Source organism: Taudactylus pleione, unplaced genomic scaffold (genome assembly GCF_031769625.1).
Source record: "Taudactylus pleione unplaced genomic scaffold, aTauple2 ptg000390l, whole genome shotgun sequence".
In the NCBI taxonomy this organism is placed as follows: Eukaryota; Metazoa; Chordata; class Amphibia; order Anura; family Myobatrachidae; genus Taudactylus; species Taudactylus pleione.
In genome coordinates this window covers 1,728,220-1,749,836 of record NW_028284791.1, presented here as the reverse complement: position 1 = coordinate 1,749,836, position 21,617 = coordinate 1,728,220, and the positions used below count along the sequence as shown (strand labels likewise).

At 41.5% G+C, this 21,617-nt stretch overlaps 1 protein-coding gene across 1 annotated transcript; it reads left to right on the top strand.

The window, feature by feature from the left end:
• Positions 1 to 20,420: 20,420 nt before the first annotated feature.
• LOC148507636 (odorant receptor 131-2-like) lies at positions 20,421 to 21,347 on the top strand. The gene has a single exon (XM_088445820.1). It carries the CDS (start codon positions 20,421 to 20,423, stop codon positions 21,345 to 21,347), a length of 927 nt encoding a protein of 308 aa, XP_088301946.1.
• The last annotated feature ends 270 nt before the right edge of the window (positions 21,348 to 21,617 follow it).

Here is a 21,617-nt window from a genome sequence, read left to right as displayed (position 1 = left end):
GGAGGTGGTCTATTTGAAACTTCAATTTAACAGTGAGTTTGCTGCAAACTCACCAGATATTGTAAACTCGATTCTTAGTAAATTTGCGAGTTGCATCCTTTCCATGTAAAGTACTTTCTAGTTTGGCCGATGGTGAGTTTAGTCGAGTTTGCAAACTCACATGAGTTTCAACAGTGAGAAGAGAAAACTCACTTCCAAACTCACACCTGTTTAGTCTTAATAAATTTGCGAGTTTGAAAAACAGGCTAAACTCACATGAGTTTGCAAACTCGCCCAAGCTCACACAAACTCGATTCTTAGTGGACTAATTGATCCCCAGGGTTATCCAATTAGCTCTGAAGTGCATCTGCTTTCAGCTCTAATCAGGGATTTTTTGGGGGGTACCTCAGTAGGCTCCGAAACAAACATTTCCAATAGTTAACCCATTTTTCGTGGATCTGTAAAAACAGATAGGTCTGTGGACTCTATGTGTTTTCTTCCGAAAACAGATAATTTTTCGGGCGCAAAAAAGAGCTCTATTTGAATTGATTGAAGGTGAAATTTTGGGGGTAAGTGAATATCCTCTATGTGTTTGTTTTATGTGATTCTTCAAAAATGTTTTTATACAGTAAATGCAGTGCTTTTGTTTCTGATAGTGCTCCATGTACTGAGTACAGGCACCTTCTTTTGCAGAAATGTAAGGTGTTTACTACCCACATTGCTGGTATATTTGGGCACTCCTGCTTGGAACTTGTGTCATTAGACTCCTCCGTTCCAGCTACTTTATAGTCCAAGGAGACACTTATCTGGCCAGAGAACCAATAGCAAGCTGGAGGTGAGTACCAGATCCTCTCTGTAGAAATAAACACTAAGGGCCAGATTCAGCAATGCACGGCATTTTAAGGATGTGCATAAGTTAGACACAGCTTCACAGCACACGTCACCTGGTTGTATTATACACTGCAGTTATCGCAGTGCTTGAGGTAGGGTAGGGTCAACCTCAAGTGCTGCGAGCGGCTCCGATGGCACTCGATGTTACTGATTTTCATACACTTCCTGGTGATGACATGTGCTGCAAAGGGAGCGATCACACAGCCGTTGCACGCTAAGACATAGTGGGCGTACTAATGTCTTACCGTGCGAACTAAGCTTTTGCATATATTAGCAGCTGACCGCTGTGAGCGAATGCTCTAGCGAGCAGGTCTGAGTGAGCTCCTGAGTCTGCACATGTGCCCTCGTCTCTTAAAATGACCCTGCAAGGTACATATTGCTCATATGTTGTTGCTTTTTTGCTACTACCCCTAACTCTGAACCAGTCCTTAATCCCAATAATTACAAAAGGAGGGAGAGAAGATACTGCATTGAAGAAGTAACTGCTGCTGTCCATGGATGTAGGAATAGATACATTTATGAGAACCGCTTCCCACCTACAGAACTGAGGGGTCTAGTTACTATGCAGTGTTAGGAGACAGAGTGAAAAGTAATAAGGTACCAGCCAATCAGCTCCCAACTGTCATTTTTCAAACACAGCCTGTGAGATGACAGTTAGGAGATGATTGGCTGGTACCTTATGTCATTTCACTTTGTCTCCTAACACTGCTTAGTAAATAGACCCCAAAGTCAGTATCGCTGTGCAGTTCACATATTCACATCAAGGGACATTGGGCCTGATTCAGCAAGCAACACAAAGGAGAGAACGCACACACTTGGCCGATGTTTGCGTACAGCGCATGGATATGCATCGCACTGCATTTGTGCAAACCAGCCGGTGCCATAGGATAAGTGAACACACTGCATACCATCGGCAACAGCGAGAGCATGCATCTTAGCGAGCGGGTCTGAATCAGGCCCAAAGTCCCTAAATATATATTGAATAAGTGAATGCTATTAAGCTGGGTACACACTAAACAATGTGTGTACCCAGCGATGTCGCCAACGATGCTTACATGCTGCACATAAGATCAGGAAATGAGGCTGACAACCCAATGGGAGCACGTACTACACATTTTTAACAATATCTCATTCTGATGTGTCTAAAGCAGCCAAATTGTTAAAGGTTAACAATTCCTGAGTAAGGTCAGAGCTTGTGCAAGTGTGCGTGAGGCTGTGATGGTACTCACTTTTACTGATGGTATGGCAGTGTTGCTAAGTATTAGGGATGTGTGTAAGGTAAAGTGGGCATCCTGATGTTGAGCTACGATGGCATAGCGATCACAATGGATTAGTATCTCATTGCCTGGGGCGCCAAGAGGGGGGGGGGGTTACAAATTACCTGGGCCTGGGCTTCCTGAGGGGCCTGGACCCGCCCCCCCCTCCCTCACAGCAGCCCACCACAGTGTGTGCTGAGCTGCAGTGGGAGACTGCTCGTCCCCTATGCCTGTGGGGGGGGGGGAAATGATCACACTGATTGCCTTCTCCTGGCTGTCCTCCTACCTGTCTGACCAATCCTTTTCTGTTTCCTCTCATGACTCCTCTTCCCCTCCACAGCCTCTTACAGTAGGTGTTCCCCAAGGTTCTGTTTGTGGACCTCTCCTATACTCCCTCTATACATCCTCTCTATGTGAACTCATCAGCTCTTTTGAACTCCATTATAATCTCTATGCTGATGATACTCAAATTTACCTTTCCACCCCTGACCTCTCCCCCTCTCTCCTCAGCCGTAAGTCCAACTGTCTCTCTGTGATCTCTTTCTGGATGTCCCAGCGATTGCTTAAACTTAACATGTCTAAGACTGAGCTGATCATCTTCCCACCCTCCCACATAACCTCACTTCTCACTATTTCTTTATCAATTGATGGCACAACTATCTCATCTAGCCCCATAGTGCGCTGTCTTGGAGTTATCCTGAACTCATCCTATCCAGAATCTCCTGTCATTTCCATCTCAAAAATATTTCCAAAATCAGACTCTACCTCACCCAGGATCCCAATAAAACCCTATTCTACTCACTGGTCCTCTCCAGACTGGACTACTATAACCTCCTCCTATCTGGCCTCTCAAAATCCCATCTCTCTCCTCTCCAGTCTGTCCTCAATGCTGCTCAGCTCATCTTCCTCTCCAAAAGCTCTACATCTGCCTCTCTTCTCCTACAAGCCCCCCACTGGCTCCACTTCCCTTTCCGAACCCAATTCAAGGTTCTCACACTCACTTACAAAGCCCTCACTTTATCATCTCCCATTTAAATCTCTGATCTCATCTCCCTTCACTCTTCTGTCTGCCCTCTTTGCTCAACTAATGCACGCCACCTTTTGTGCCAACTGATTACGTCCTCCCACTCCTGCCTCCAAGATTTTGCCCGTGCTGCTCCTCACCTTTGGAACTCTCTCCCTCTTCCCATCAGACTCTCCACCTCTCTACAAGCATTCAAATGGGCTCTTAAGAGCCACTACTTCATTAAAGCCTTCCAACTCTCATCCTAACTTGCTGCTACATGCTCCTTCCTTCCCATCTATCCCATCTGTGTCACACCTATTTTCTGCCCCTCCCTCTTAGAATGTAAGCTCTTACAAGCAGGGCCCCCTACCTTCTTGTGCTTCTCCTCACTTTACTTTCATCTACTTCTTACTCCCCTCTAGGTCACCTAACACTTGGTTGCTTATGCTCTGCTGTTTATGTAGGTGTTATGGTCGCTAATGTAGCAATGTATATTATCCATGTCCTTGTCCTGCATTGCATTGTACTGTACTTTAAGTCACTGGTCATCTATTTGTTTATGTACTTTGTAAGGCATTGCGGAACACTTGTGGCACCATATAAATAAATGATGATAATAAAAATATGTCCCTAAGAATTCCTCCATTGGCTGCTTTGTGGAAGGCAAAAGGTGATAATGAGCTAGTTTCACTTTCCACATGCAGAGGTGGTGTTCCACGTCAACGTGGGGTTAGAGTTGGTGTCATACACAGTTGCAATGCGTTTCTTGCATGGACACTTTGTCAAGGATCCATATAGTTTTTTTATTTGTTACAGAAAAGGTAAATCGAAACAAAGTTCTCTCTTGTTAGATTCTCTTGTTATCTTGCTGCTAGATTACACTGAGCAATTTGATGTGCGGCAGTTGTGCATCTGTGTGCGAATGTGTGCGAATCTGTATACGATGTGCTACGACGCAGCGGCTGCATCATTTCTTCCATTGTGCTTCATCTGTGACTTTGTACGTGTTTGATACTAATTAAATGTAATACTAATTCCTGCACAGTTAAAGTCCCAGCCCGGCATCTCTGGTGTACTATGGGTCTTACTCGGCAGTGCACATATGTGCTGCTAAATGCAGATTCCTGATGGTTGGTAATCTGCTCAGATGGAGAGTGGCAGCACACTGTCAGTGATTGACAGTCCACTGCTGATTGTGGGCGGGTAGGAAGTGGCGAAGGCCTCCATTTCCCAAAATGGAGGTGTGTCACCGCCATTGGGGGGAGCAGCTCAGTTGCATTGGGCATCTCGTGCCGTATGGCATATACTGTAGATGCTAGAGGCCAAATGTAATTACTAAAAGGGTGTGAGTTCTGAAAATCTGCGAGTTTTGTCGTAAACTCGCACATTTTTAGAACTCGTACAATGTAATAGGGTGCAAGAAAATGCAAACTTCCTGTGTACAGGCACTATGTCTAGGGGGAGTCACAGGTGACACTGTTTGGGGGCTGGTGACTTGGGAGCTCCCCGTTGATGCATGGCACTTTGGGCCACCAGCTCCCTTTGCAGGCTGATGAAAGCCTGTGATTGTTCACAGATGGCCTGCGTTTGCTCATGAACGGCCTGTGTCAACTCGAACATCTGGAGGTTCATCTCAGTTGCCATCTGGGTACGGGTACCCTGGGCTACTGTGGTGGTGCAATTCAGCTTACACAACTGATGGTTCATAGCGTCCATTTGATGGATTTGACGATCCATGAATGCCAAATGGTGTTGCCGGAAGCTGTGGAGGGACAGTGCCAAATCCTTCACAATTGGGATAGGGGTTGAGATGTGGCCTGTGTGGGTGCCTGCTGTGAGTCAGTTGGCTCAGGGCAGGGGGCTCCAAGAGTGTGAGGATGATAGTGCCCACATCCTCCTCTTCCGATGAATAGGTCATTACCATAGAGGCCTGGCGTTTACATAGTCTAACACTGTGCAGTTTATCTCCTTTGATCAGCTGACCAATTTGGCTCAAATATCTTAATCAGGCACAGTGTATTTTACATTCAGTCAAGGGGGGCAGCTGTAGTGAGAGGGTTAACATTTAAATACACAAAGCGTTTAAATCAAAATTTTGCATAAAGTGAACAGCTACTAGAGATAAGTGGGTCGGTTTTGCTGAAAACCGAACGCACCTGAACTTCGGGGTTATGAGTGAACCGAGTCCTGGATCACTTTGGGGTTCTGAATAGAATTGATTCCCGACTCAGGTCTTCTTGCAAGTTCAAAGCTATGATCTAAAAACCAGATCTGGTGTATTTTTTAAGTCCCTCCCCAGGGGCATATTTATAATGGGTGCAGGGTGTACAGTGCACATGGGCCCCTGGGCCCAGGGGGCCCACACTGCACATTCTGCACCCATAAAACTTACCTCTCCAGAGTCCCACATCGACTCTGTGTTTGTACCTGTAAAAATGACTGGAAAATGCCCACCATGGCCATTTTCCTATCGTTTTCATATGCGCAGTACAGGGAAATTGTCTACTGTGCCCATTTTCCCAGTGACCTGTGCATGTGCTATAGGCTCTGAGCACACTCCAGTGCCCAGAGTCTATCAGTGCAGCACTGGCAGTGCACCACTCAGTGCGCAGCTGGCAGCTGGACGGAGAGGAGGGGCCTGTGTCGGAGACTGCACTGGCCCCCTCCTCTCTAGAAATGCCCCTGTCACTCCCTCATGATTTTAGCTGCTTCAAGGTAGATAAAATTGTCTGGAAATTAATGGAAATTTATGTTATGATGTTAATAATACTATAGTAACAAAAACAGGCCCAAGTTACATGAGTTTATTTGTTTTTATCAATTTTTAAAGAAATCCAAAACTGAAACCAATTTAAAACACGTGAGGTGGTTTTGCCAAAATCAAAACATGATGATGATTTAGAACTACACATCTCTAACAGTTACGCAAACAGATGAATGACCATTGAACATCTGAACACAGGTAATTAACTTCAAAATGTACAATTTCCTATGCTCTGTCCTTAACTATTTTGCCTTTTCAGTGATTGCGTTGAGCAGCAAAAATTGTGGGTCCCAGGAACCTCTCACTTTAAAAATTGGGGTCCTACTCCACAGTTTCTGGGTCCCATCACATAATATGGGAGGTGAGGGCAGGCAGCAGTTGTGACAGTGCTGGGGCAGGTAGCAGTTGTGGTAGAGGGGGTTAAAACATATATATATTTTGTTTATGTTATGATTATGCAGTTAAATGAGGATGCACAGCTTAATCAGGTGTCAATTATTATATTTTAAATATACACAGTTCTGCTAATGATGAAAAGAGAAAATCACAAATATGATTCATTGTCCCAGTGGAGCCTGAAGATGGTTTATTGCTGAACAGTAAGTAAATTGTCTCAAGCGAGTTTGTGCAAACAGCTCATTTCATGGAAGACATCAGAGAATTATAGATGGATAAATAGCACATAGATGCTGCAAATGACACAAATTAAATGTCCAGGATCTGCACTGACTGCATACAGATCTGAAATAATTACATTTTCAGTAGTTATATTGTCTAAATAACATCACATACAATTCGGCCCACAATGTGTTGAATTGCCTTTAAAAGCCTGGCTTATGTCAGCTGTGATCCAGGAATCCTCCCCTAGCTTCTATCATACCGCTGTCCAGTGCTGAAACCCAGGTAATTCTATCATACCGCTGTCCAGTGCTGAAACCCAGGTAATTCTATCATACCGCTGTCCAGTGCTGAAACACAGGTAATTCTATCATACCGCTGTCCAGTGCTGAAACCCAGGTAATTCTATCATACCGCTGTCCAGTGCTGAAACACAGGTAATTCTATCATACCGCTGTCCAGTGCTGAAACCCAGGTAATTCTAACATACCACTGTCCAGTGCTGAAACCCAGGTACAGTAATTGGTATTCTGCATCTTTGCTTAATATGATGGGCCAAATGTAATAGGGTGAGAGTTTAGAAAATGTCAGAGTTATCTCACACTTTTTAAACTTGTCAAATGTCCAAGAACAAAGCAACAGAGCAACAGAGCATGTTTTTCAGACTTCAAAAACTCTCATGATTTAAAATCTCATCCAGATATTTTCACATTTTGAAGATAAAACTCTGCAAAAAAGGAATTGGTAGTATGTGCTACCTCTATATTCTCAAACAATGTGAATAGATATTAATTATAGTATAAAAAAGGTGTAAATATAAATAAAAAATAGAAATATTTATTAACCACTAAAATAAACCCATGTTAACATGAGAATTATAGAATACATTACAATATATAGCAATAAAGAATATTGAGTACATAAAAACAACAACAAAACCAATAATACGCATTATTGCACAGTAACATATAAATGTAAAAAATTTGCTAGTCACTTAAATAAGTTTTATATGTAACTGCAATACTGTGTATTATTGGTTTTGTTGTTGTTTTTATGTACTCAATATTTTAATGTATGCTATAATTCTTATGTTAACATGGGTTTATTTTAGTGGTTAATAAACATTTCTATTTTTTATTTACATTTACACCTTTTTTATACTATAATTAATATCTATTCACATTGTTTGAGAATATAGAGGTAGCACATACTATCAGTTCCTTTTTTGCATTATTTCTGCACCATAAAGTAACACATAGTTTGTTTTAGTCTGCTGCAAACCCTATATTATATTTAATTTAGATTTTTATTTATGCTTACGGGCGCCAGAATGAGTTTTACTATTGAAGATAAAACTCGATCCAATGTGAGAGTTTACTGCTAAACTCTCACATTTTCAAAACTTTCTTCCTATTACATTTGGCCCAATATTTCAGTTATGAAACCTGTTGGAAGACCACGAAAGTGGAACCACTGTACACTGTGTAACCTATACTTACTGTAACTGGCAGAACTGTGAAAAATGTTTTTTACAGATCATACATGAAAACAGTCAAAACTTGTTTACTGTCCTTTATTGATCATATCTAGGGCTGGATGCAGCAAAAGGTGAAAATGTGGTCAAACACCGAAAATGTGGTTTTGACAGCTTTTTTCATATACACCAAGCCCCAGAATGCGATGCCCTCCGGGGCTTGGTTTGCGGTGAGTAATGCCATCTACTGATTGGCGTTACCCTATAGAAGCCTATGGAGTGCTGTGAGAGGGTCAAATTGGATCCCTCCCAGTACCCCCCGCAGTGCATGCATCCTTCTGCGCATGTGCAGAAGGACACAAGGGGGGCTTCAGGGTCATAGACCTGGAAGTCCGTCCATCTCAAAGGGCCACTCTTACTGAGAGAGGTGTTGCAGTGTTTTTCTTGCATACAGGCGTTGCCAATGCTGGCATTCATGCGAAGGGTAGAGGGATGCATTACATTCCGAATGCGATGCATTATGCACCCGTCTCTAAATATAATATAGTAACTAAAGATAAAGTAATACATAAATAACTGTTTGCGGCAACAAGTTATAAATAGGTGATTTTATTCCCTATTTATTTCCTCTCCATAACTATCTATTTCGAAAAGCTGTCATTTTTGCAATGACAGCTTTTCAGGTAATAGATAGTTATCCCTCACTACACTAACTTACCGCAGCTATGATCAGTGCTGCACATGCGCTGTTACATCCGTAAAACCAGCGCATTTGCAGCAGTACCTACAGCTGTGGTAATTCTATGTGTGTGTCCCCAGCGCCCCCCCGTCCATCCTCCCCCCTCCACTCACCTCCCCCACATCCCCGACTTACCTGCCTGCTGCAGCCTCCTCCGGCTCCAAATGCTGTTCTGACACTGTGTGCTTCAGGCAGAACACAGTAAAGTTTAGAATAAAAAAAACATGGCTGATAGTAACTCCATAAAATTCCGAAAATACATAATTTTTGCAATTTGATGAATAGCATAATTTCCATATCCCCATACTAATGTATGGGGAGTGTGGAAATTAATGCAGGCAGATTTAACCAGGAGATATCAGTGATATCTTCTGTGTTAAGTGTCTTCATGAATACTAAAATAATGGTAATTAAGGAAAATGTCCTTAAAACATTATTTTAGTGTTGATGAATAGGCCCCTGAGATCTATCTAGAGTCAATGTCTCCTGAAGGGCTGTTTGCAACAAATCATTTGGATATGTTTATCTTTAAAAGCTTCTATCGATCCCATTGCTTGCTCATTATTTATCTAGTACAGTTACACCTCATCCTACGTCATTGTCCTTGTGTGATATTATTCATCCAATCTTTATGGTGATTGCAAGTGTAATCCAAGTAATTATTACAGTCTACGTATTTTTGATAAGTATATGTGACAATTTTATTATTTATTTTATTTATTATTTCTAGTGTAATATCAAGAAAATTGATGGTATTGTGATCTAGTGTTAGTGAAAGTGAGATTAAAACAATTGTGATTAAGGTGCTCAATAAATTGTAAAACTTATGAAGACTCCCCTTTCCAAATGAAAAACAAATCATCTATATAATGTAAATAGAGGAACAGGTTTCCGCTGAGGGGGTTATCTCATATATATTATTCTTCAAAGGCCCCCATGTAAATATTTGCATAACTCGGCACAAACCAGGTCCCCAAAGCAGTGCCAAGGATCTGAAGATATAAAACATGATTAAATAAAGAATAATTGTGGGTTACAATAAAGTGAATAGAGGAAAGAATAAAGTATTGCTGTCTCACTGAAGTCCCAATATCACCTTCCATGATATCTTTCATAGCCTGCAGGCCCATAGCATGTGGTATATTGGTATAAAGTGAGGATACATCACAGGTGATGAATAAATAATTTTCCCATTCTAATTTAGATATTTGTTGTAGGAAGTGAGTGATATCCTTTATGTGGGACCTCAGTGAAACAGCGTAGACTTGAAGAAATTGATCCAGATAGTGATAAAGGATTTGCAGTGAGGGACCCAACACCAGAGATAATAGGACTCCCTGGTGGATCATGCAGTGTTTTGTGGATTTTAGGTAAGTGATAATAAGTAGGAGTGATGGGATGTGCTTGGTGAGACTTGGTTGAGTTAGAGCAGTAGAGAAGAGACTGCAGAAGATCTGGTTATGGTCTGAGGGAAAAAAATCCCAAAAATACGAAATATGTACTTCAAAAGGTGGGAGATTGTATGATGGAATAACTGGTAGAACTGTGAATGTGCAGTGTGAAAAAAGCAGAAGTCTAAACCTACCTGCTTGTAAAATGCCAGGCCTGGATGTGCAAGCGAAGTGGAGACCATCATGAGGAAGGGCTGCAGGTGAGCCAGTATCTTAGTGTGTGAGACATACTTACTGTAGGTTATTGCCTGCATGTTGAGATTGTTTGAGAGGTCATGAATGTGGGTTACTATGTTACAGACAGAAAAGATTTAAAAAACGGTGTCAGACAGGTGATATGTTTGAGGTTTGCTGGATTTCTAAAATGTGTTGCACTCCAAATCAAAAAATGCTGCCCAAAACCCACTTATAGTGGCCACCACCACACTTTTATACACAAATATCACAAACAAATTTCTAGGAAAATACCACACTCCTCCAAAATGCTGACTTGGGTAATGTCATAAAGTCATGAATTTCAAAAGTCACTTATTATTCTTTCTGAGATTATTCCAAAATTTGGAGATCTTCTCCTCTCAAATCAAAACACATTGTTCTCCGAATCTCCTCCTTCCTCCACTTCATATGCCATATATAACAGAGAGAAGAGTACAATGTTATTAACTCATATATGGTCGTTTATAAACAATTTTTTTAAACAATTCACAAGCAGTGTCCAAGAAAGAGCAGTGTACAGTACACACCAAGTAGCGCTTTGAGCATAAGCTCTGAACTCCTCCAGAGATCAGGAACCTGGAACCCTCAAAAGCATCCTCTGTGTGTAGTTCCTCGCCAGATGTGTCAATAACCAGTAGACTTTCTTGTACACAAACTAACGTGTTTCAACTCCACTGGAGTCTTTTTCAAGGTGTGTGTGTATGGTGGTCTGTCCTCCTATTTATTCTCCTTCCCATCTGCTAATTGGTGGGTAAGAGTGGAGGATTCCCGAATTTTCAAAATGCATATCAAACTTACAAACAATACACCATATTCCCTTCATATTCCCCATACCAAGAGGTCCCTTCTTTATCCTTTCTCCCTAGAGAATGGCAGGTAACCACAATCTTCTATTTTAAATATTTTTTTTTCTCTATAATGCTGCTGTCACTGGCAAAGACCCTGATGGCAGTAAAATATGGCAGTGACAGCAACATTAAAGAGAAAAAAAATAATTTTAAACAGATGAATGTGCTTACCTGTCATTCTCAGGTTTCTCCTCACCGCTTCTGATTGTCCACCATCAGGACTCGTCACTTCCGCCAGAAAAGGAGGCGGAAGGTAAGGGGTGAAGGAGGGACAAGTAAAAGTCGAAAGGGGGTGGTGAAAGGAGGAACAGGGTAAGAGGAACAGTGGTTTGTGAGGGGCACAATGGAAAAGTGGGTGGTGGAGGAAGACAGAATTAGGTGGGGGGACGGATATAAAAGGAGTAATGGAAGACACAGGCAAATGAAGGAGGAAAACACAGGCCAGAAACACACACACAAAGATGATACAGAGATACACTGGGAAGGGATGCACTAACGTCAGAAATGCCGTCAAACCCCCGAAAACTGCATTTCTTATATGCATCAATCCGCAGAATACGATACATTCTGGGGCTTTGATGCAGTGGGCAATGCCATCTTCAGATGCCCAATGGGCTTCAATTCGCTACTGCCCCACTGGGTACCCCTACTGCCCCAATCGGATACTTCCCAGCACCCCCCCACAGCACGTGTCCTTCTGTACATGCGCAGAAGGATGCCAGAGGGACTTCATTTGCAAAGGACTGCTCTTATCCCGATTGCAATACGTTATGCATCCCACCCTTGGAGACTTCCCCATATGTGACTCGGGGGAGCACATGGAGACATACACACTTCTGGTGGGGGGGAGGGGATATGAAGACATACATACTGCTGGTGGGGGGGAGGGGACATGGAGACATACACACTGGTGGGGGGAGGGGATATGGAGAGATACAAACTGCTGGTGGGGCGTACCATACTTGCCTACTTTTGAAAAAGCATTTCGGGGAGATTGTGAAAGTAACACCTATGAGCGTGGTGGTAAAGTGGGCGTGTACTGCTACATCTGAGAGGCGTGTCATAAAATTGACTGACATCCAAATGTAAACGAGTCTAAAAGCAGTTAGTAAGATCTATTTGTTGATGAAAACACACTGATACTTTTCAGAAAATACATGTAGCCATAGGGATCATTGTGCCTTATACCCAATGCAGGGAAATTATACTAATTATCTTGCTTGTGAATTGTTTTTAAAAATTGTTTATAAATGACAATACATGTGTTAAAAACATTGGAAATAAAAACTGTATTACACTATGGCATATGGAGTGTAGGAAGGAGGAGACTCAGAGAACAAGGAGTTTTGAAAATGAGAGAAGATCTCTGAATTTTGGAATAATCTCAGAACGAATACTAAGTGACTTTTGTAATTCAGGACTTTATGACATGACCCAAGTCAGCATTTTGGAGGAGTGTGGTATTTTCTTAGAAATTTGCACCTGAACCCTGATCACGGTTTGTAATATTTGACTATAAATTTAGTACATTTCACCACCTTTGTTATATTCACTAATGCTGTGTTTCATATGGGTCTATTTACTAAGCCTTGGATGGAGATAAACTAACCGGAGATAAAGTGTCAGCATTCAGCTCCTAACTGCCATGTCACAGGCTGTGTTTGAAAAATGACAGTTAGGAGCTGATTGGCTGGGACTTTCTCTCCGTTCACTTTTTCTCCATCCAAGGGTCAGTAATTAGACCCCATAGTCTTCTATTATCTAATGAACATATATTATAAAATAACGTCTTGTTGTCACTGGACAAATTATTTTCCCTCTTTGTTTTCTTGATTTTATCATTGTTGTCAGTAGGGTGAGTGCTCCGCATGCTGGCGCCCATTTATGTCCTGGTCCATACATTAGCCGGAGACTCATTAATATCAGTGCAACACCTTGACCTAATACGTTACTGCACATACGTAACTTCCTCCAGTCTCCAACCATAGTAAGAGGAGCATGTCTGACTGTCTTTTCTGTAAAAGAGAGCGTACATTGTGTACATTGTATATAATACTAACATACTGCTATATCACCACTGCATATGTCTGCTGTTATTGTGCATAGTATATCTGAATTCCCTGCTGCCTGTTACTGCATTGTTTCTGCTGGTTAATAAACCATCCTTGGTCCAGATCTCTTCATGTTGATTAAATTCCATTACAGATCTACTGACTACTACCAAGGCCACTAGGTTCTGCCAATAGGCCATGGGCCCAGTGTAATGTGTGTATAGAAGAAGGAATGAAACCTGAGAGTAGCTGCAGGAACACGGAACCAAAGGAAGCTGTGAGTAATGAAAAGTCCTTTATTCATATAGAAGGGAAATACAGTCCAGCTCTCATCCTAACTTGCTGCCACATCTTCCTTCCTCCCTGCCTACCCCATCTGTGTCACTCCTGTTTGTCTGCCCCTCCCTTAAAGAATGTAAGCAGGGCCCTCTACCCTCTTGTGCTTCTCCCTACTGTAATTTAATTTATCTCTTACTCCCCACTAGGACAACTAACACCTGGCTGCTTATATGGGTGAAATGGTCACTAATATAGCAATGTTTATTATACATGCCCGTGTCCTGCTTTGTATTGTATTGTAAGTCACTGGTTACTTATTTGTTTATGCACTTTGCAAGGCGCTGCGGAACACTTGTGGTGCCATATAAATAAATAATAATAATAATAATAATAATAATATGTACAGCGCAGGGGATAGTATGAGCTTTGCAAAGCTAACGGGCTCTGAACACTATGCCACATGGAAAATTGTAAAGGAGATGCAGCTTACACAGGAAAATTTATGGAAGGTTACTATCAGCCCTACAGATGCCCCCAACCTAGATGACAGGGATAGAGCCATCAGGATCATAGGCTTAGCTGTGGTGCAGCAAGTGTATTCCCTTAGTCATAGGAAGACAGCAATGCATGAGATGTGGATAGCCTTGCAGATGTCTTTTGAATACAAGGGTCTAATGAGAAGGATGAACTTGAGGCATACTTTCTATGGCACAGAACTGAGTGGCTGATTCAGCAAGGATCACTATTGCAATCGCGTACGCAGATGGCTGATTATTGCATACTGCGCATGCATATGCATCGCAGTGCGCATGCATGAATGCTTCACTGCAATCGCACTGCAATCATGGAGATCACGCAGAGCAATCTCAGAGTGATTGACAGGCTGAGAGCATTTGAGGTGGTGACGGAGGGTGGTCGGATAAATGCAGACGTGCCAGTGCGTTAGAACGCCGTTACAAGGGTGTGCATAAATTAGCCCCTGTGATGGCATACTCAGCCTGAGTGCTCACTGCATACAGGAAAGTTAGCAATTTATAAGTGAGGCCTAACCTGCTGTAAATGTGCAAGAGGCTCCGATGTACTGTACTTCAATGTTACTGATGTTTGGATGGATTGCAAGGTATTACGAATGTGCAAGAGGGGAAGTGGGTATCTGTGTGTTGTCCATGCGAGTGCTTTGCAATTGCAATTATTAAGCATACTTTCGCAGCAGAACTGCGTGCACAATTGAAGCCATGATTCCATCGGTGATCCTTGCTGAATCAGGCCCTAAGGGGGAGATTTAATAAAGCTAGGAGAGAGATTAAATTGGAGATAAATAGCACCAACCAATCAGCTCCTAACTGTCATTTTTCAAACACAGCCTATAAATTGACAGTTAGGAGCTAATTGATTGGTGCTATTTATCTCCAATTTTATCTCTCTCCAAGCTTTATTACTGTAAATCTCCCCCTAAGTGTGTACAAGGACATGACTGAGTACACATAGATGTGTCCTGCCTCATCAATTTCAGCAGCATGTATGCTGAGCATGTACACGAGTACAGCAAATCACATACCAAAATGCGTGCTAGAGATATGGCAAAGATGACTGAGTACATACTGTATCTGTAGGTAGAGGTTGCAATGGTGATGCTGCAGGATCTGGCACTGGAGTTTGATTTCTGCTGCAGTTTTTAAGACGGCATAACTGTAGAGACAAGTACTGAGAACTCTGCCTTGTTAACAAATAGTGTAAAACCAAAGAAAAAAAAGTACAAGTGTTTTAAATGTTGCAAATTGGGGCATAAATCTGGGAAAGCAGAGCAAGAGAACCACTTGGAGCTTCATGGAAATATGATAAAATAAATGAATCAGCCCTAAATGTAACCACCGAATGACTGCTGGTACATGAATTTGGGAGTCACAAGGCACTTTAACTACAAAGGACAGAAGGAGAAGCTGCACCTGCCAAAGGGCTGGTGCAGTTTTTGATGTTAGAGCAATGGTTACAAATAAAGATGCACCAATCGGTATTGCAGTGTTCACAGACACTAAAAGTTGGCATCTCAGTCCCTGCACATTCAGATGCACAAATGTACACAATGTAAGGAGTTTGTAGGGCATTGTATATACCCTCAGGTAGATGACTGGCAATAGATGCTGCTGCATGTGCTTTTATGTGCAACTCAGAATAATCCCCAAAATCTTCACTGCCACACACATTGGGGCAATAACTGTTCATTTAAGGATCAAGGGCAAGACAGTGGCCACTGACATAGCGGACATGTTTTTTGTGTCAGATCTAGGGCACTGGATGGAATTGCAAAGCCACACACACAAGCAACTTTGCAAGTCCGCCCTTGCTATTATGTTAATGCAGCAGGATGTATCAGTCCTCCCACATGTATTAATGATGCATGGATGCAGCATTGGGTCAACTACATGAACCTTGGCTGGCTGAGTGACCATGGGGTCATCTAGGCTGGCCATCGCAGTTCAGGAGTTCCTGACCTCTTCCCTATCCCCCAACAATGGCGTCATGCCTCCAGTTTTTGGAAACAAAGGCCGTTGTGCCCTCCCTGTCCAGAAATGGCAATAGACTGTCAATCACCGCACATGCGCAGTATGGGTCCAGCACATGCGCAGATTTCTGATTGTCTGGTTTTATTCAGGACAAGCTGTATACACTATGAAGTTTCTTTCTCTTGTCTTCAGTCATTAAGATCACCAAAAGGACTTTTACCATTGAAGGAGACCCACCATTTGGGGATATTTCTTACAATATGCAAGGGATAATGATGTCTCATTGATATGATCCAATGTCCAATCATAGCCAGTGACTAAGGTGTTTGTGGACTACAGTGTTCAGTGACGATGCCGGCGCCTCTGTTGTCCATGAACTAAGGTGCCTACTTCCTGGCAATGAAGTACCGTAGTTCTGCTGTTAGCAGATGTCACATACTGAGGTCTGTGTGTTCTAGATGGGTATTAAGGGCAGTTTTTCCCTAGATTGTTCATGCCTACTAGCTGGTTTCTAGCCATGGACCAAAGAATTAGCAAGAATCATTTGTAATTGATTGAGTCTTGCTGTCCCTTTGCTGGTGTATGGTAGGCTGATCCACAGTGTAATCTCAAGAGAAGGGAAGGATTCTGCACAGAACTAAAGAATAATAAATTGAATTATGAACCAACCATCCCACAATTACAGATTATTATCTATCATCAATGATCATTGATGGTGCTCCCAAAGCCCAATATATATACACTATGCAATATAGAGAAAGAAAGTAGGGCTATGGTCTGGGGCACTCTTATTAACTAATAGTTTAATTGATTTAAAACATAACTTTTATTAGCAACAAAAAAATAGTAAAGTACCATATAGTTTATTCAAAGTCAGATGGTATGAATCCATCATAAAAAGTCAAAATTCATAATTATAATGAATTCTGAAGGCGAATTATTAATATATACATAATCAAAAACTGAGTATATTGGATTGGTAATACAAGTTTACTAAGATATAAATATTAATATTATCTGGCCATGTGCAAAAAACAATCCCAGATGTATATTTTACTACAGCACCTGGTATTCCCTGGAGGTCACCTTCCAAGTACTAATCAGGCCAATTACAGTTTAGCTTCCAAGATCAGACGAGATTGGGCAATCAAGTAATGTATGGCTGTAGGTAATATAGGGAAAATTGCACAATTTCAGGTCAGAATAATATATATGTAGGACTAGTTGTATCAATAGTCCATTTGTTGGCAAATAACCATATTCAAAGAAAGAATGCACAAGCAGACTTTATTTGTATCACATGTCTACATAATATGTCAAAAGTGTCACCAAAGTTAAATACACAATAATATTATATACTGTTTAAGTCCCTTTAATCAATAAGGAGGCAGAGCATATGTATTATACATTCATTGAAAGCCACACAAAAGGCATATTAAATTGGTTGTACAGATTAGCATAAAGTTAATTGTATTAACATTATCAATCAGGCTAGGAGCGCTATTGTATATACCAATTAAGTAAAAATATATGTCAACATCTGACAATGATGATTGGTATAAGTTGGCGGATGCTGCTGCCTGTGACTGCAAACACCGCGGTTATCGGCCCCGTCCCTCGCCTGCACCATCACCACGCCCGCTCCACGCTCCTGCCCTGTTCCCATAGGCAAACTGAAGGGGTTCTTTACCTTTCCATAGGAGTGACTGTGCAGTCACTGTGTCCTGGGCATTGGCTGATCTCCTACCACACTCCAGCCCCCCTGACTGAGGTGATAATTATTATGTGTTGGGGCAGGACCAGGTTACCCTATAGGAGGGAAGGGAGATGGGGCAGGTTACCCTATGGGAGGGAAGAAAGATGGTACACACTTGTCCAGAGGTACCAGGAGTGGAGCCGAAGCGTCTGACATCAGTAAGGGCCGGCCATGCACCGTGGGGTTGTGGCTAGAGGTGGCTGCCTCTCTCAACAGCAGAAACTGTTTGAGACCTTGGTAGGGGGGGGGCCTTACAAATTTTTCTATGGGGCCCACAAAATTCTAGTTACGTCCCTGGGTGCTAGGTATACCAATCATCATTGTCAGATATTGACATATATTTTTACGTAATTGGTATATACAACAGTGCTTCTAGCCTGATTGATAATGTTAATACAATTAACTTTATGCTAATCTGTACAACCAATTTAATATGCCTTTTGTGTGGCTTTAAATGAATGTATAATACATATGCTCTGCCTCCTTATTGATTAAAGGGGCTTAAACAGCATATAATATTATTGTGTATTTAACTTTGGTGACACTTTTGACATATTATGTAGACATGTGATACAAATAAAGTCTGCTTGTGCATTCTTTCTTTGAATATGGTTATTTGCCAACAAATGGACTATTGATACAACTAGTCCTACATATATATTATTCTGACCTGAAATTGTGCAATTTTCCCTCTATTATCTACAGCCATACATTACTTGATTGCCCAATCTCGTCTGATCTTGGAAGCTAAACTGTAATTGGCCTGATTAGTACTTGGAAGGTGACCTCCAGGGAATACCAGGTGCTGTAGTAAAACATACATCTGGGATTGTTTTTTGCACATGGCCAGATAATATTAATATTTATATCTTAGTAAACTTATATTACCAATCCAATATACTCAGTTTTTGTTTGTGTATATATTAATAATTCGCCTTCAGAATCAATTATAATTATGAATTTTGAATTTTTATGATGGATTCATACCATCTGACTTTGAATAAACTATATGGTACTTTACTATTTTATTGTTGCTAATAAAAGTTATGTTTTAAATCAATTAAACTATTAGTTAATAAGAGTGCCCCAGACCATAGCCCTACTTTCTTTCTCTATATTGTCCACGGTGTAATCTACCAGGAGATAGAAGGGCTTCAGCAACATGAGTGTTGTGGAGTAGGTATGGTGAGGTCTCCGTGTGCTGATGTCTCCAATGTATTTTTGCAGCTGATGACTATTTTAAGGATGTTCAGTAAGGCCATATTGGTGGTTTATGTGGTTTGAAGGTGTGATTGGTGGCTGTACTGGGGGTTGGTGCCTGATGCCATTGAGCACTGCGCTAAACTGTCCTACCATGTTTTAGCTGATTTGGGTGGAATGTGGTTGCGTGCTGATGTAGCCACATCATTGCCATGGCTACATGGGTCAGATGTAGTATACATACAGTATCATCATGCTTTTCTTTGCAGTTGTTTCCGGGGTTACCTGAAGCAGTTTTATCCAGAGCATCTTATCAAGGTGTTACAATGGTAAAATCACCAGGACTGTGAGTGAATGGTGCTCCCATGTAATCGGGGATCCTGGTATGTTCCTGAGATCACTGACTAATTCTGGGGGTAAATGTAGTAGGTGGTGGACTGCAGGCATTGGTGAGCTCCATGCGAGACTTCCCAATGTTTTAAAGTAGCGGTTACTTAGGGGTGTATTCATGTAGCACATGAAGTGGTTACTGAAAAAAAAATCACTATTTACAGTACCTGTCCGGTGTCTACGGGGGCTGTCCGGCCCCTCCGCGATCCTATAAAACAGTGAGAATATAGACATATCAGGAGCCTGAGATGTTTATATTCTCACTGCACATGCGCCGGTGTCCGAGAGCAGCAGGTCAGGTCAGACCTGCTGCAAAGGATGCTGGGAAAAGTGGGTGGAGCCAGCTCCGGAAGCTGGGCAGAAAGCAGAGAAGTATACAGCTTCCTTGCTCTGTTCGGCTTGTGAAACAGATTACGCCATCCTCAGATAGTGAATCTGTACTGCAGGAGAGGAACGGAAAGCTGAGCTTTCCATTCCTTTTTGAATTGCACTCACCATACAAAAGTATGGTGCTGCGATGCAGGCATGGAGCAAAGGTGCTGCTGGAAAAGGAATAGCCTTCTCCACAATAACCCCCTCTATAAATGACCAAAAGCAGTGAAAAGCCCTGTTTTCAACTAAAGAAAACTTTTCACTGCTTTATGAATAGACCCCTTAAAAGGCAAAATCAACCTAGTTTTTCACATTTGCAAATGTATGTAACTAATACCTCTGAATCTCTATTATCATGGAGGATTTAAGTATTTTTGATTTTGCTACAGTGTGCTGAGGGCAAATCCCTTTTTTCTGTGATGGAGTCAATATGGAGCAGAGTGTCTCACATGGACATTCTGAGACTACTGTAATTTCAAAATCATTTCATACATGTCCAATGAATATATACAAATCACAAGTTGATAGGTAAAATTTATTTATGTTAGGAGTATTTGTTCATCAGAAGCTCCATGTTTTCATTTTTTCTTTCAGCAGAGCACATCAAGAGACGTAAGCTCTATGGTATGGCCAACTCCACCCAGCTCAGTGGCAACACGACGGATCAAGTCAACAAGAACACACACCTAATAAGGATAGCTGCTTTAGTAGTGATGTTTTCCTTGTTCAGCATCTTCCTGTACTTCATGTGTGTTATACTGAATGCCTTCTTTACCATTACTCATGTCCGGGAGAACCCTCGCTATATGCTATTTATACATATGCTTGTTAATGATCTGGCGTATTTAACTGTTGCATTTGTTCTCTTTGCCTTTATTATGTATTTGGTGTACATGCCTTTGCCGATTTGCTACACATTTCTCACCTACTCCACATGCGCATTTAGGATTACTCCATACAACTTGGCAGTCATGTCTTTGGAACGCTATGTGGCCATTTGCCATCCCCTAAGACACGCAGAGTTGTGCACCGCGCAGAGGTCTAGCTCTGCTATCGCAATCATGTGGACCGTGGGGCTCATTCCACAGCTCATCGATTTTCTTGCATTTTGCTATTCTGTAGAAAAACGTGTCTTTTCATTCAACATCATCTGCGACTGGCCTGTATTAATAGTAAATGAGGTTCAGGTAGTCTTAAAAACACTATCCACCATAACTAGCTTTACCACAGTTGGTCTGATAATCGCATTCACGTACATCAAAGTTATGCTGGTTGCTCGGAGGATCGCTTCTGGGAAATCTGCTTCTAAGGCTGGAAGAACTGTCTTGCTCCACGCATTTCAGCTCATGTTGTGCATGTTGTCTTTTACTTCTAGATATATTGAAAACTATTTGAGACCCCATTTTTACAGTATGCCATTGATCAACTTCTTCCTGCTTATGTGTATTCCCAGATTTATAAATCCATTAATTTATGGAGTTAGGGACGAAGTTCTTGGTAAACATATGAGAAGTGCACACTCATCATGGCGGTCCAGATCTGAAACAGAGTAAATTAAGGGAGATGTTAAATTGGAGTAAAGTAAAAGAAAAATAATAATTGGTTGGTCCAATTAAGTGAGTTTTGCTTCATTTGCAATCTTCATACTATCCCTCAACCTCAAGGCAAATTAGTTTCTTGCAGTTATTATAGGTACAGTAAATAACTGATTGTCTGACAACAGAGATTGTAGTAGTTAAAAAGTTTACCTCAGATTTTCATTAAAAAAAATAAATAAAATAAAATAAAAAAATAATAATAATAATAAAAAAAAAAATATATAT